The sequence below is a fragment of the Cetorhinus maximus genome, chromosome 24 (genome assembly GCF_964194155.1).
Source record: "Cetorhinus maximus chromosome 24, sCetMax3.hap1.1, whole genome shotgun sequence".
NCBI classification, from domain to species: Eukaryota; Metazoa; Chordata; class Chondrichthyes; order Lamniformes; family Cetorhinidae; genus Cetorhinus; species Cetorhinus maximus.
Window position 1 is genome coordinate 17,674,026 of NC_135902.1, and position 16,398 is coordinate 17,690,423.

The 16,398-nt window shown below is 43.2% G+C and overlaps 1 protein-coding gene across 2 annotated transcripts in view; it reads right to left on the reverse strand.

Moving 5' to 3' along the window:
* spata20 (spermatogenesis associated 20) overlaps positions 1 to 16,398 on the reverse strand; it is a 382,219-nt gene that overhangs the window by 353,306 nt on the left and 12,515 nt on the right. For both annotated transcript variants that reach the window (XM_078570778.1, XM_078570779.1), the window contains exons 2-6: positions 15,724 to 15,897; positions 13,395 to 13,459; positions 9,751 to 9,905; positions 8,185 to 8,328; positions 3,650 to 3,851 (exon numbers count right to left, since the gene is read on the reverse strand). In XM_078570778.1, coding sequence (XP_078426904.1) covers positions 3,650 to 3,851; positions 8,185 to 8,328; positions 9,751 to 9,905; positions 13,395 to 13,459; positions 15,724 to 15,897 — 740 coding nt within the window. The remainder of the gene's footprint in view (positions 1 to 3,649; positions 3,852 to 8,184; positions 8,329 to 9,750; positions 9,906 to 13,394; positions 13,460 to 15,723; positions 15,898 to 16,398) is intronic.

Here is a 16,398-nt window from a genome sequence, read left to right on the forward strand (position 1 = left end):
CTTGCATGTTTAGTCCATGTAATAAAACTATTGAAAACAAGGATGAGGATTTTAAAAGTGAGGCATTACCAGACCGGGAACTAACATAGGTCAACAAGCATGGGGGGTGACAAATGAACAGGGCTTTGTGTGAGTTAAACTATGGGCAGCAATGCACAGCACAGAGGACAGCATGGTGGAGCAGACACAGGAGAATTAGGAGAGTTTAGCAAAAGCGCAGATGAAAATACACATGTTGAGGCTTCTAAAGGTGATGTGGGAAGTAGTGTGGTGCAGCAAGAAAGTTTTTAAGAAGGTTCTAAATATCTTTAAGCTTTTCCAAGAAGAGAGAAACATTGGAAGGTGGAAGCACAACAGACAAGAGTTGGTAAACCGTAGCGTGTAGGCTGGGATCCAAGACTGGAGAAAATGGCAGATGCAGAGTAGGGAAAGGTGGAGGTTTATAGATGAGGACAAGAATCCTGAATCTGGCATTTTGGGAGATGAGGAGCCAGGGGAGGTTAGGGAGTGCATAGGAGTGATGGGCAAACAATCAGGAGAGCACAAGCGAGACAAATGAAATGGTGTGGCTGTCAAAACTTTATAGCAGTGATATCCAACAGGCTTCTTTTCTCTACTACTAACTGCCTCCTTAAATTGCCTCCTCTGCCTCTTTCGCCCTTCACAAGTATGAGAAGCTTGTGAATTTCTACAACATCAAGATCATGATCATCTATGCTGCTTCTATCATAGTATCCGCTGTGCCCAGGCGAAGTCCTCCTCCCAGTCTACCCTGATGCCCTGCCTCTCTAGTTCCCCCTCCATTCATTCCCGGCTCTTTCCAAGCTCATCTCATCCGTGGGATGTATCTGCTGTTCCTCTGACTCCATTTCACTAAACTCCACACTATCCAACTTCCTTTCCCGTGTTATAAGCGCTGAATTTTGCGATCTGATTATGTTTTAAAATATCCCTTTTAAATCCCAAGTGAAAGGGAATTCTAGAAAGGGTGTAATCGGAATCCCTCTAAACACCGCAGTTCAGAGAAATGCCCATGTGATCCGGTTGCCATGGGGCGAAAAACTCAAACAGAAATCCATCGAAGTGGAGTAGTATTTTAATGCCTTTTCATTGTATCTCACAGAAAAATGACAGCTTCTTTTTGAGACACAGAGACAGAAAAATTACTGCTGGAAAAGCAGGGGGAACTGTTTTGTGTTAAAAACCAAGCAGGATACTTGTTCAGTTTCTGTTCAAAAGAAAGGGAACATAACAGACAGGGTTCTTGAAGATTTAAGGAACGAAGAGTCACCAAGGTGCGCCTTGCCAGCAGGAAAACTCGAGCTGAATGGAATGATTATCAAAGGACACAGGAAGCTTTGATCTGGAGTGGCAAGAAGAAGTGAACCTTTGCTGGTGAGCTAGGAATGACTATGGGACTGTTCCTGTAAATCTACATATCTGCCAGAAGCATGGCATTGCATAAAAGTGTCTTGTAAGACATATTTCGATCGTGTTAGTTAGTGAATGCGAAACATACCTTTTTCTTTAATTTGGTATATTAGTTATCTGATAACTAATGTTTTATTTATGTGATTTTAGTTTGTTACAGTAAAAGTCTTAAAAGTGAAATTTTGTCCACCAGTTTATTTCCGTTGGTCATTTGGGAAATTAATTTCTTTTTAAAAGTTATCAGCCTCTGCAGAGATCGTAACATCTGGCAATGGTTCCTTCTTTCTTTAAAAACCACTGCCAACATCCCTCTCCTCAAACAATCCTACCCCCTCTAATCTATTTGTCCGCAGTGACTGTCAAATCCCTATCCTCTCCAAGGTCCTTGAATGTGTTGTTAGGTCCCAGCTCTATGCCCATTTCTTCCATAATACAAGTTGAATCCCATCACTTCACCTGATACTCCTTCTACAGCCCTGACCAAGTCATGTATAGCATTCTCTTGTACCCTCATCCACGTCAACCTTTCAGCAGCTTACAACATAGTCAATTGTACCATCGTCCTTGATTGTCTTTCCCTATTATCAAAGACTGCCTGGTTCCACTCTTACCTATCCAATTGTAGACAGAGCACCTCGTCCCACACCGTAATCTCCAGAGTCCCCTTAGGATCACTGAACCTCCCTCCTTTTCCTCATGCTGCCTCTTGGCAAAATAATCTGCAGACATGGAATGGAACCTTTGTGCCAAATGGCCTCCTTCAGTGCCACAATGACTCTATTACATTGATTTGCTTCCACATAGTTGTCATAATATCCAGTTCTAGGTTTCCACCACCTCACTCAACCCTGCAGCTGCTTTTCTGATGTCCACCTAATTGTTCAAAATTGGATGAGCCTCCAGTAAATGAAAGAAAGAAAAAATTTGGATTTAATATCTTTCACAACCTCAAGATGTCCCAAAGTACTGCACAGCTGATGAAGTACTTCAGAAGTGTAATCACTGCTACAACGTGGGAAATTGGAAAGACCAAAGTCAACTGTCTTTACGCTCCGCCAAACTTTCCCCAACCCCACAACAAATTTCACTCCCCATTCATTCCATACTCCTTCCCAACCACTGCCTCAAGCTGAACAGACTGTTGGCAAACTCAACATCTGTTTTCCCTGAACTGAATTTAACGGTTCTTTCCACCATTCAGACAACCTACCTCTACCCCTATAACATCAGCCACACCTAGCCCCTCGACTGCTGAACTCCTCACAATGCTTTCTGCCTCACTAAGCTTGATTACTTCAATGGTCTCCTTACTGACGTCCGATTTCCATCCTCTATAAATTTCAGTCTATCCAAAACTCAGCTGCCCCTATCCTATCTCACATCAAGTCCCTGTTGCTCATCATCCCAGTAATCATTCAAAGCTCCTGGCTCAGCAACACCATGTCTCATCTCGTCTCCATGCCTATAACCATACGAAACTCCACACAGCTCCTCTAAGCTTCTCTGACTCTGACCTCTGCATCCAGTACTACCTCTCCTGGTTAATGTTTTCAGCCACCTAGGCCCCAATCTCTGAGATTCCCTCCCTAAACCCCTCCATCCCTCCGCTTCCCTTTACTCCTTAGGCCATCTTTAAAACACACAAACATACAAACATTGATGAGCAAGAAAAGGCAAGGTGGTCCATTTAGTCTGCTCTATGACGCCCGGAGCATCAAGACTTAACAGTTCTTCCCCCTTTCACTAACTGCTGAACACTGGATGTGTTGCTCAAAGTGCAAAAGTAGAGCTGAGCACAAAAGTCCAGGACATTTTACATCATGGTAATCATCATGGTAATCATATTTTCCAATGTGAGTTATGTCACCTGCACCAGTAATTCTTCAATCTGAAAATTCTTATCCTCCCATTCAGATCCCTGCATGATCTTTACCTCCCTACCTCCGTAACCTCCTCCAGCTCTATATCCCTCAGGAGACTCTAAGTTCCTCAAGCTCTAGTCTCTTGTACAGCCCCCACTTGCTTTGCTCTATCACTGACAGCCATTTGGTCACCTGTCCTAATATCTCCTTCTGTGGCAGAGTATCCCAAACTTTTGTCTTATTATGCTCCTGTGAAAAGCCTTGGAATATTTAAAATGCTGTATAAATGCAAGTTGTTGTTTCTGTGACCATCTAAAGACAACGAGCACGTTTTTAATCTAGCCTACGTTTCTCACCCGGTGAAGGGAATTTCGGAGACTCACGGAACCCTCCATATTCATCATCGTAGGAATGAGCCAGCTGCTGGAAGCATCTCTCCATCACCTGAGGACATGGTGGGGGCACTGCCTCCTTGTTAGTGCCCAGTGCTACCCCCTTCTGCAGCGCTGCCAGGATCTTGTTGCTGCGTTCGGTTAGCTCACTCCGGTTTCTCTTCCACTAGAGCATATATTTAGAACATGAACAAACTTCAAAATTCAAACTATTTCTCTAATGGCTTAGCAAGCCTCTGGACCAGGGATTAAACAAAGCATATACTCTGAAACCCAGAAAGTAAACACTGGCTAAAAATGAGCCTCTTGCTGGGGACTGCTAATGGTTAGTGTCCCAGCAATAAGTGGAGTTTATGCAACCTTAATTAAACCAGAATTAAATTCTTCCTTTACAATGAAGAATATATAATAAATAGGTTTTCCCATAAGTTACACCTTCTCTTTGCTCCACCTCACCACCCCCCTGCCAACCTTAACAGACCTCAGTTGTCTCAAACTATTTGCTTCATCAACCACGTCCAATCATCCCTACGCTACATTTGCAAACCTACCCCACCTACACAGATAAAGGAAGCAAAACTCCAGTGTACCCATCCAATGTTATATATCCTTACCAGGACAGAGGTGCACAGGGAGAAAAGGTGGTTATTTAGTCCCTTGAGTCATTCAATAGATCACTGTTACACAGGCAGAAAGGGAATTACACAGGCAAAATGGGAATGGGTGACCATCAGGAACAGTAAAAGACTCAGGAAGGCAGTGCAGGAGTCCCCTGTGGTCATCCCCCTCTCTAACAAATATACTGCTTTGGATACTGTGGGGGAGGATGGCCTCTCAGGGGAAAGTAGCAACAGCCAAGTTCATGGCACCGTGGGTGGCTCTGCTGCTCAGAGGGGCGGGGGGAAAACAAATGGCAGGGCTATAGTGATAGGGGATTCAATAGTTAGGGGCACAGACAAACACTTCTGTAGCTGCAAACGTGAATCAAGGATGGTGTGTTGCCTCCCTGGTGCCAGGGTCCAGGATATCACAGAACAGCTGCAGGACATTCTAGGGAGGGAAGCTATGCAGCCAGTGGTCTTGATACATATTGGTACCAACGACATAGGTAAACTAAGGGATGAGGACCTGCAAGCTCAGTACACGGAGTTATGAGATAAAATGCAGGACCTCAAATGTAGTAATCTCAGGATTACTCCCAGTTCCATGTGCTAGCGAGAGCAGGAATAAGAGGATAGACCAAATAAACACGTGGCTGGCGAGATGGTGTAGCCAGGAGGGATTCAGATTCTTGAGGCCTGGGACCGGTTCTGGGGAAGGTGGGGTCTGTACAAACTGAACAGGCTGCACCCAAGCAGAGCTGGGACCAGTGTCCTTGCGGGGGCTTTTGCTAGTTCTGTTGGGGAGTGTTTAAACTACTGCGGCAGGGGGATGGGATCCCAGGAGTAGGATCAGATAGGTCAGATTCAGATCAGAAAAATGGAGATAGAACATTAGCTAGGGACGTTGTGATAGACATGGAGTTACAGGAGAAGCAAAGTTTACAAAGTGTCCAGCAAGGGAAATTGACGGGGTTAAACTGTTTATACTTCAATGCAAGGAGTATTACAAACAAGGTAGATCAGTTAAGGGCACAGGTAGACACATGGCAGCAGGATGTCATTGCTATAACAAAGACCTGGCTAAAGGAGGGACAAAACTGGCAGCTTAATATCTTTGGTTATAGAGTCTTCAGACACGATAAAGTAGGAGATAAAAAAGGAGTGGGGAGGGGGGGGGTGGGTAGCATTAATGGTTAAAGAATCAATTCCAGTTGTGAGAAGGGATGATATACTAAATGAGTCAACAAACAAGGCTTTATGGATTGAGCTTAGAAATAAAAAAGGGGCAGTCACCCTACTGGGAGTATACTACAGACCCCCAAATAGTGAAAGGGAGATAGAAGAACAAATATGTAGGCAAATTTCTGCTTGTAAGAACAACAGGACAATGATAGTAGGAGACTTCAACTATCCTAATATCAACTGGGATTCAAACAATATAAGGGGCACTGAGGGAGAAAAATTCATGCAGTGTGTCCAGGAAAATGTTTACAACCAATTAGTGACAAACCCAACGAGAGGAGATGCAATTCTAGACCTAGTCTTGGGGAATGAAGAGCGGCAAGTGGGTGAAGTGACAGTTGGCGACCATATCGGGGACAGTGATCACAATTCAATTAGATTTAGCACTACCATGGAAAAGGACAGAGATAAGGTAGGAGTAAAAGTCTTGAACTGGGGGAAGGCAAATTTTGCAGAAATGAGAAGGGACTTGGCTGAGGTGGACTGGACAGCACTGCTGGAGGATAAAACAATGGAAAACCAGTGGGAAGCACTTAAAAGCGAGATCTTAATTGTACAAAGTAGACACGTCCCCTACAAAAATAAGAGTGGTACTGCCAAATCTAGAACCACCTCCCCCACCCCCGGTTGTCTAGAGAATACAGGGGAAGATCAAACAGAAAAAGAAAGCGTACGATAGGCACACAGAACTAAGCACTGCAGATAGCCTAGACGAATATAGGAAGTAAAAAGGAAATAAGGAAATCAAAGAGAGGGCATGAAAAAAGATCAGCAAGTAAAGTTAAAGATAACCCAAAGATGCTTTACCAATACATTAATGCTAAAAGGTTAGTTAACGAAAAAGTGGGACCTATCAGAGGTGAAGATGGAAACTTGTGTGTAGATGCAGAGGCTGTGGGAAGGGTTTTGAATGAATATTTTGTCTCCGTGTTTACAAAGTAAAGGGAGGATGTAGATATAGTAGTCCAGGAGAAACACTGCGAGATATTGGATGGGATAGTCATAAAGAGAGAGGAAAGACTCGAAGGGTTGAAACTCTTGAAAGTTGATAAGTCACCAGGGCCAGATGGATTGTTTCCGAGGCTGCTGGAGGAAGTCAGGGAGGAGATAGCAGATGCTCTGAGGATGACTTTCCAATCTTCACTCAATACAGGGGAGGTACCGGAGGACTGGAGAAATGCAAACGTAGTTCCATTGTTTAAAAAGGGATCAAAGGAAATGCCAAACAATTATAGGCCAGTTAGTCTTACATCGCTGGTGAGCAAATTAGTGGAATTAATCCTGAGAGATAGGATTAACTGTCCTGTGGAAAGGCATGGACTAATCAGGGATGGTCAGCATGGATTTGTTAAAGGAAGGTCTTGCCTAACAAATTTGATTGAATTCTTTGAGGAAGTGACAAGAAGGGTTGATGAAGGTCGTGCAGTGGATGTTGGGTACATGGATTTTAGCAAGGCATTTGACAAGGTCCCACATGACAGATTGGTCAGGAAATAAAAAGCCCATGGGATTCAGGGTAATGTGGCAAACTGGATAAAAGGTTGGCTTTGTAACAGGAAACAAAGGGTAATGGTCGATGGATGCCCTTGCGAATGGAAAATTGTCTCGAGTGGTGTTCCGGATTGGCCAAGTAGTGGATAGTGTAGAGAATAGCCATAATCTCCAAAACGATATAGATGGGTTGGTGGAGTGGGCAGTAAAGTGGCAGACGGATTTTAACTTAGAGAAGTGTGAGGTCATACATTTAGAGAGGTCAAACAGTTACAGGGATTACACAATAAATGGGAATATATTAAGAGGGGTAGATGAAGTGAGAGATCTTGGCGTACAAGAACACAGGTCCCTGAAGGCAGCAGTTCAAGTAGACAAGGTTGTAAAGAAGGCATATGGAATGCTCTCCTTTACTGGCAGAGGTACTAAATATAAAAGTAAGGATATAATGTTGGAATTGTATAAAACACTGGTGAGGCCACAACTGGAGTATTGTGTGCAGTTCTGGTCACATTACAGAAAGGATGTAATAGCTCTGGAGAGAGTGCAAAGGAGGTTTACAAGAATGTTGCCAGGGTTAGAAAAGTGTAGTTATGAGGAGAGATTGGATAGGTTGGGGTTATTTTCCTTAGAACAAAGAAGGCTGAGAGGTGACTTGATTGATGTGTACAAAACTATGAGGGGAATAGATAGAGTGGACAGGATAAAATTGTTTTCCTTGATGGAGAATTCTAGAATCAGGGGACATAGATTCAAGATAAGTGGCAGAAGGTGTAAGGGGGACATGAGGAAGAACTTTTTTACGCAGAGGATAGTGGGTGTCTGGAATTCACTGCCCAAGTTGGTGGTAGAGGCAGAAACTTTAAACTCTTTTTAAAAGTACCTGGATCTGCACCTTAAATGCTGTAAGCTGCAGGACTATGGGCCGGGTGCAGGAAGGTGGGATTAGAAAGGGCACCTGGGTGTCCTTGGGCTGGCATGGACAAGATGGGCAAAATGGCCTCCTTCTGTGCGTAAATTTTCTATGGTTCTATGATCTGTACCTCGGCTCCATCTACTCCCTATAGCCCTTATAACCCCTACCTAAAAGAAACATATCCAAGGATTCAAAAGTTGTCGGATCACCCTATTCTACACACCATTTAACAGCAATGAATACCATACCTGCTCAGCCAGGTTCTTCAACACTGTCTTAAACCCCACTCGGTGGAAACCATCTTCAGGTGGGAAGTAAGTCCCTCCAACGAAAGGCTTGAGGTCAGGGGTCAGCCACACACTCATTGGCCAGCCGCCTCCTCCACTTGTTGCCTGCGACCAAAAGGAAGGAAACAGGAATCATTATAGCTCCTCTGGAAGAGTCGTACTAATGGAAAGCAAGCCAGATTCTGCTCACTCAAACTTCACACTTCTCATTAAAAGCTTTCAACACTGCACAAAGAAAGGCTTTAAAAACAAAAGCAAAGGCTTGGATATATATAACATCTTTAATGATCTCAGGAAGTGCTAAAGCACTTTACAACCGATTAAGTACTTTTGAAGCATAATCACTGTTGTACTGTAGGAAATGCAGCAATCAATTTTTCACAGAGCAAGCGTCCCCAACAGAAATAAAGTGACCAGACCTGATTTCTCAGGGGGAAATGTTGACCAGGACACCAGGGGAAAGCCGTGCTCTTCTTCAGACTGGTGTCTTGCAGGTGGTACGGAAGTTTTGGGAAGTCATTGATGATCATGGCCTTATATCACTACTGAGATGAGTGGTAGCTGCTTGTTTATAATGTCCTAGTAAAAGTGATGCAAGCCGTGCAGACCCAGTGAAAAATGGGCTGGATGCAATATGTTAGGTTCATGTTATAGGCATGGATTGTGTGAGAGTCACACAATGGGAGCCGAGAGCTGAAGAACAACTGAAAGGGACTTTATACTTTATTACATTTGTTTTTCAATATTGCTTTCAATGTTGGGATCACACGGGCAAGCAGTCTACTGACACTCCCACATCTCTTCCAATGTCTGTCAGCTGTGGCTCAGGGTAGCACCCTCACTTCTGAGTCAGCAGGTAACGGATACAAGTCGCACTCCAGAGACTTGAGCACAAAATCTAGGCTGACACTCCGATGCAGTACCGAGGGAGTGCTGCACTGTCCAAGTTGCTGGCTTTCAAACAGGACATTAAACAAAGGTCCTGTCTGCCATCTCGGGTGGATCCAACACATCCCATGGCACTATCTCAAAGATGGGCAGTCAGGTACAGGGCAATCACAGGTGTGGAATTTGATTTTTCTCCCATGCGATCATGGAAAGTAATTGTCAGCTTGGCTTGTAGGTAGTACCTGCAACCATGAGTGAAGCGCATGGGCTCAGGACTCAAAGACATATGTACACTGGCAATCAGTGCAATATTGTCAGAGGTGCAACCTTTCAGTGATGACATTAAACTGCAGCCCTTGTCTGCCTGTTAAGTGGGCATAAAAGATCCTAAGGCAGCCTGCGCACCAAATGGCCCTGCTATCTAACTGCCCAGAAACTGAGTTAATGTGAAAAACTTCTTAAATGTTAATTAAATAACAGTGCTGGTGTTTGGTACATTGAAACAGGTAGCTGAGAACAAGGTATTTGATGTTACTTCCTGATTGTCTACTGATGCAGCCCTTGCATTTACTGGCTAAAGGGTTTAAATGCAAGGTGCGGGTGGGGGAATCTAGTGATTTCATTAAGCAACACGCTCACCTGGACAAATGTCATGTAAACTTTATCAACATCCGGTCGCTCCTCACGGTCAACCTTGATGCAAATAAAATTCTCGTTCATTATTTTGCCAATCTCTTCATTTTCAAACGATTCCCGCTCCATTACATGGCACCAATGACATGTAGAGTAACCAACTGGAAGAGGAGAAAACCAGAGGAAAGAATGAATTGGACGTACACACAGTGCTTCTTCATTGACACTGAAGGAAAAAGTCCTGAAATGGAGCAGAAGAAGAGAAGGGTCTTAAGACATGAGAACCCAAGCTGTTTCCTTACACATGCTAGTAGAAAATGTAGACAGAGCTTCTCACTCTTTTGATTAGAGATGATACATTTCACTTCCCCCACCAGCCCTCCCCAATTTTTATCAGAAATGGTACATAGTGAAGGAAGGAGAGAAAGTAAGTTACAATCTTAGCCCCAATACTTTCCACAAAAAGATGAAAGCAAATAATAACTGGGTGGCCAGTTATTTCACAGTGAGTTAAATGGAAAGAACATTGTTCAGTAAAAGAAATGCCTCAAGGTGAAATTGAAGTAGGAACTAACCCTGAAGTATTTCTTTAAAATTAAATCAAGTGTCCCTATTGGTTTAGAATATTGATCCAGTGAATAACTCAAGTGAGCACAAGTGAGGAAGGGCCCAGACTTCAGCCTAAACTCTTCTGATTTTGCCAATCTCACCAGGATGGCAGTAAGAACCCATCACAGGATACTTGATTTCCTCTGAAAGCTCTCTGTAATGATACTCATCTCTGATACTTATTTCACCAACTCAAAGGTGCTGCAGGACTACATCCTCTCTCCCACACTATTACATTTTCACTTATCTTCTAACCCTCTGTTCATAAATCCTGTCATAAAATGGCTGAATCAGCCTCTCTTAATTTCTTCCATGCCTTTCAATAGGATAATGAGAACTTGGTTTCTTTCGAACCTCCCATAAAAGTTTTTTTCAGGTCTCTCACTATCTCCAGTTACCCATGATGGCTCCACCTTTCATCTCCCTTCACCTTTTGATATTTTTGGTTTCACTTCCTGCTCCATCAGTAAAAGTGTCTGCAAGAAGCCCAGTTTCTTTCTCTTTTGTGCCAAAACACTTACCTTTCCCTTGACAACTCCATTAAGCCCTGTTTTATCCAAGACAGAAAGTCACTGCCATAACTGAGGAGGCTCATTTAACAAGTTGGGGAACACAAAATCTCCAGTTCCTCTTCTATTGTCCCTCACCCACCCTACCCTTCCTCACCCCCCTCTCTCTGATATAACCTTACTCTTTCTCCAATGTAACCTTATTCCTTCTCCAATGTTATTGAAACTACTCTGGTCAGTAATCCTCTGGGCTTTCCAATCCTAAACTGTAAATACCACATTCTACTTGCTCACTATGTTAACATTAACATTCATCACACAGACTTTGACTTTCACTCACTGTCAGATTTTGAAACATGGGACTCATCAACTTCCTCAGGTTTCCTATCTTCCTCCAATCCACTAGCCTTGACAACCAAATGGTGTCAGCAGTAGCCCAGTGGATAGTTTCTGAGTCAAAAGTTGTGCTTTCAAGCTCTAGCCCAGAAACCTGAACACAAAGTCCAGGCTGACATGCTCGTGCATTACTGAGGAAGTGCTGCACTGTCAGAGATGACGTCCATCAGATTTATTCCTCAACCACATTATTAAAACAGGTTATCTGGTTATTCTTTCATTAAAGTTTGTGGGACCTTGCTGTGCACAAATTGCTGCTGTGTTTCTGACATTAGAACAGTGACCATACTTCAAAAGTGCTTCACTGGCTGTGAAGCACTTAGAGATATCCTGCACGCGAGAAAGGTGAAAAGTCTTTCTTATTTCCTTTTCATGACTTCTTGAGTGACCAAATCTCCTCCCCAATTCTTTTTAATCTTGGTAACATTCTGCACCACATGCCTTGCCCTGTTTCATTGCTTTCCCTCTGTAAAATATGTGGAGCTGTACCTCAGCAAAAGTCAGTGGCCCTACAATTCCAAGCAGGTTTTTCAGCTCTCCCACTGTATCTCCAACCGGATACTAGCAAACACCCAGGGAACAGGCCTTTGTCAACCTTTTACAGTGTTTCCATATGGGCTCTGCCACACTTATAACAATGGGATGACAAAACTTAGGTTTGCCAACTCTGCCTGGACATATCCCTGGAGGTCTGATCATGAGGTGTCTGGTGACAAGATGTCTGGTGATGAGGCACTTTACTGCAATTGAAAACGATATAACATTCATCTTACAAAGGATGGATGCTCTGCAGTTGAGTGCCTTTACTCGTGGTTTTGCATATCATGCAAGAAGTTCTGAGAGCCAGGAGGCTCTCTGCGAGCGGGTGAAGAAAGAGCGCGAGCACAAACCTCAGGCATGAAATTGACTTGACACTGGATACATCAGAACTTAAAAGCCTTTAATGGATATAATCTCAGTAAAGCATACAAATTAGGAGGTGTAGGCATTCAACTCCTCAAGCCTGCTCCGCTATTTGATAAGATCATGGCTGATCTGATTGTGGCCTCAACTCTACTTTGCTGTCTACCCTCTATACCCTTTGACTCTCTTATCAAGGCAGATAAGCTTCCACTCTAGCATCAACTGCTGCAACCCAAAGGAAATCTTTAATACAAAAGCAGTAATTATACATAAACCGTTACACTCCAGACACAAAATCCCATACTATCCATCACAAACCTGCAATTCCTACAGCATTCTATGCTGCCATTCAATCTCTATGCTTTAAGCTTCACAGTAATGCAGACTCCAGTGGAATCCACTGCCAATCACTGATTATTAATTACTAGAAGAAATGAATATTTATGATGTTTTCAGAAAATATTAATTAGTTTCAGTAAATGCAGAGAAAAAAATAAGGTTTAAATTATTCATCGCCTCGATTTTTTTTCAACTCTTCCACTATTACGGGAGGAACACACAGAATTACTTCAGCACTGGCTTAGTTTTCTGCTACTCTGCCTATTCGCACTTGAGCAATCCTGTCATTTCTGGCAAATTTGCAATTAAAAAAGCCAAAGAAGTGCAGCTGGGGATTTTCTCTTTATTATTTAATATTTCCTGTTTGAATCACTGCAACTTTAGCTCAATAAATAAACCAACTCTCAGAACTGACACATTCATTCTGAAATTAAATGGTAAAAGCCCCCCAGTCACTCTTAGACTTTAAGCACTTTTGAAAGTTTGCATATCCTCAATCTTGTCTTAGAAATCATCAAATAAAAAGGTCCTCACAAAAATTCTGAGAAAGCAAAAATATAACAAAGACACCCAGCTGACTTCTGTTCTTGCTCTCCCCTCTCTGACCAAAGGCAGCAGTAATGGAGATGACAACTAAGGTCTGAGCAGACATGGCAGTAACAACGGTGAGCTCCGCTGACCGCAGCTTTCTCCTCCCGGATTGCTAGCTGCAGCAGCCAAGAGGTCTATCCTCAAATATGGGAGACGCCCAAGTAATGCAAGGGGTCTTGGAAACCTTAGGAGAACCCTGCTAGAACTTCAGAGCTCATGTCTTAAAGATTAAACTAAAAGGGGTAAGAGACTGGAGATACAGAGGGGAAAACAGATGCCGAAAGTAATGTGCCCATGCTGTACCTGACAGAAAGATTGGCTTGTCTTCTTCCTTCGCTTTGGCAAATGCTTCTTCTCCCCATGGATACCTAGGCAATTAAAACACAATTACTATAAAATTGTGAAAATTGTATTTTAGGATACTATATGTGAGTAATTTGAGACATGACGTGATGAGTGTCGCATGCTTGCAAGGAACAGGTGATTTTGGGCCTGTGGTTACCAAAGCTCACAACCACTGGGGTTTTGCTCTCATGTCTAGGTCTGTTGTGGACTAAATTATAGAGGTTGACCACCAAGATTAGTCAATAGTACTATTCAACAACGTTCTTTCATGTGACAACCAGAAGGCAAACAAGGGGGACCTTGGGCTTTTTCGCTTGGTAAATGGGGTACCAGTTTGATTAGCACTCCATCCACCATGTTAAACATTTATTCCCTCTGACACCGATGCACAGTGGCAGCAGTGTGTACCATCTACAAGGGTGCACTGCAGCAACTCACCAAGGCTCTTTTGACAGCACCTTCCAAACACACAACCTCTACCACGTAGAAAGACAAGGGTAGCAGACCCATGGGGAAACCACTACCTGCAAGTTCCTCTCCAAGCCACACACTATCTTGAATTGGTGTTATTGCTGTTCCTTCACTGTCGTTGGGTCAAAATCCTGGAACTCCCTCACAACACTGTGGGTGTACCTACACCACGTGGATTGTAGCGGTTCAAGAAAGTAACTCACCACCACCTTCTCAAGGGTAATTAGGGATAGACAATAAAGGCTGGTTTAGCCAACGATGCCCACAGCCCGTAAAAGAATTTTTAAAAATTGCCTTTGGTCCTATTTCAATTTGTTCTCAACATAAAAAAGGAGCTGTGTTCATCCACTATACCTTGTGTGCATTAGAAGCCACAGAACAGGTCATCACCTGCACTGGCCCACATGGAGAAAGTGGAAAAGAGGCAATGAGGCAGAAGGCTCTCTAAGTTGCTCAGTAAGCAACTCAGTGTGTTACCATATCATAAGGACCATGAAGTTCCAGATTCAATCCAGTATCTGCCACAGTGATAACTGAAGTGCCACAAATGGCCTGGGGCCCAAGGTAGGAATGAAGAATCAGTCAAGATTCTGGCTCCTGATTTAGAAATAACTGCTACCAGAGAGTGCAATATGTGGATGTCAGATGAGGACAGCATCAGACTCGGCTGTGATACTCTGAAGCTCCCTCCCCTCCCCCTGCTATGCTCCCTTTCACTGAGGCAGACACTTGCCTACATAGAGGGCAGGAGGAGGGGAAGGACCAGTCAGAAGAACTGTCCTTCTCAAACCCCTTATGTGCTCCGCTCCCTTAGGGTCACCAGCAGAGAGCTAGGGAACAGCTCACTGTGCTGCCAGGGATGGACATGACCTGCAAAATTCTGCAAATGCTAGAAATCTGAAATAAAAATAGAAAAGGCTGGAGGCACTTGGCAGGTCAGGCAGCATCTGTGGAAATGAAAACAAAGTTAACGTTTCAGGTTGATGATTTTTTTGTTCCAACAACTGACCAGAAACATTAAATCTATTCTCTCTCTAGCATAGCACAGATCCAGTCAGACCCAGAATACTTACAACATTTTCTGCTTTTAATTACAGGCATGGCATAGGGGAGACCAAGACTAATAGAGTAAACGCCTTTAATAAAATAGAAGTTAGACTAGAAAATCACCAGGAATATAGCCGTCATACAAAGTTCACTATACACCAACACACCATCATTGCTTTAATTTACTTGAAACAGTGTAGCTGGAGCAAGTTTCATATCTCAACAGGTATCAATGGGTAAGCAGCTAAATTACCAGGCAACTTTATAGAAAGATTTATTATTCGTTGAAACTCAGCAGCTTGCCCGCACCACTGACGCAAACTGTCAAGCAACAACAATTTAAAGACAAATAAGAAAATCCAGAGAAAAGGACATTCAGCTCATCAAGAAGATGAGGAGACTCCAGGCAACTAAGGATGGGCAATAAATACTGTCCGAGCTAGTGATGCTCTCATCCCAAAGAACAATAAATAAAATCTTGGATTAGGAATATTACAGAATGCTCAATTTTAAGCAGTCGGAGAATGGGAAGGAGTTTGATCCAAGAAAATGGGAAGGAGTTTGATCCACTGACACTCTATTCAATGGGAGTGAATAGAAAAAGGTTTGATCCATAGGAACATTATAGAAGGCCAATCAGCTCAATCCTGATATACATAACAATCATAAATAAATTACAGAATAAACTACCAGGCATTCAGATCAGATTTTCAAACATAACAATCTCCCTTGTGTTTCAGAAAGGTCTTATAAAAGGTCAGGTAATCACCAATCTACAGGATTGTGTGCATGCTGCAACAGATAAGGGGACTTCTCATGGATCAATCGGTTCGTGTGCTGCTTTGGCTTCGGCTTTGGCCCCGACAAACGTGGTGGCCCATCACTGCCACCTGTAGCCATGGTTACAAACACCGCCTTTATAAGTCTTCTGTTGGGATAGTTCCTGTTGGTTCAAATAAAAATGTATCCATGACTTATACTCAGCAACCAATTATAAACCAAGTACATGTGACTGCAACATAATTTGCTAACTGGAGGCGAAATGAAGATTCTGTTCTGTATATTAATGCTTGATAATGTCTGAAGCATGCCCAGAGTGCACCCAGATTACATGATGTAATGAAGAGCCAGCAATCAATGTGCGTACCTCAGAAAGTTGAACAGGAATATATTTTTGCCTTTATAAAACTTGGGGTTCCTTGTTTCTAGAAATCACAGAATCTTTACAGTGCAGGAGGCGGCCATTTAGCCCATCGAGTCTGCACTGGCTCACTGAAAGAGCATTCTACCTCGTCCCACTCCCCTGCCTTACCCCCGTAACCATGCCCATTCTTTCTTTTCAGATAGCAATCCAATTCCTTTTTGAATACCTCGATCGAACTTGCCTCCAGCACCCTCTCAGGAAGTTAGTTCCAGACTCCAACCACCCTCTGGGTGAAAAATG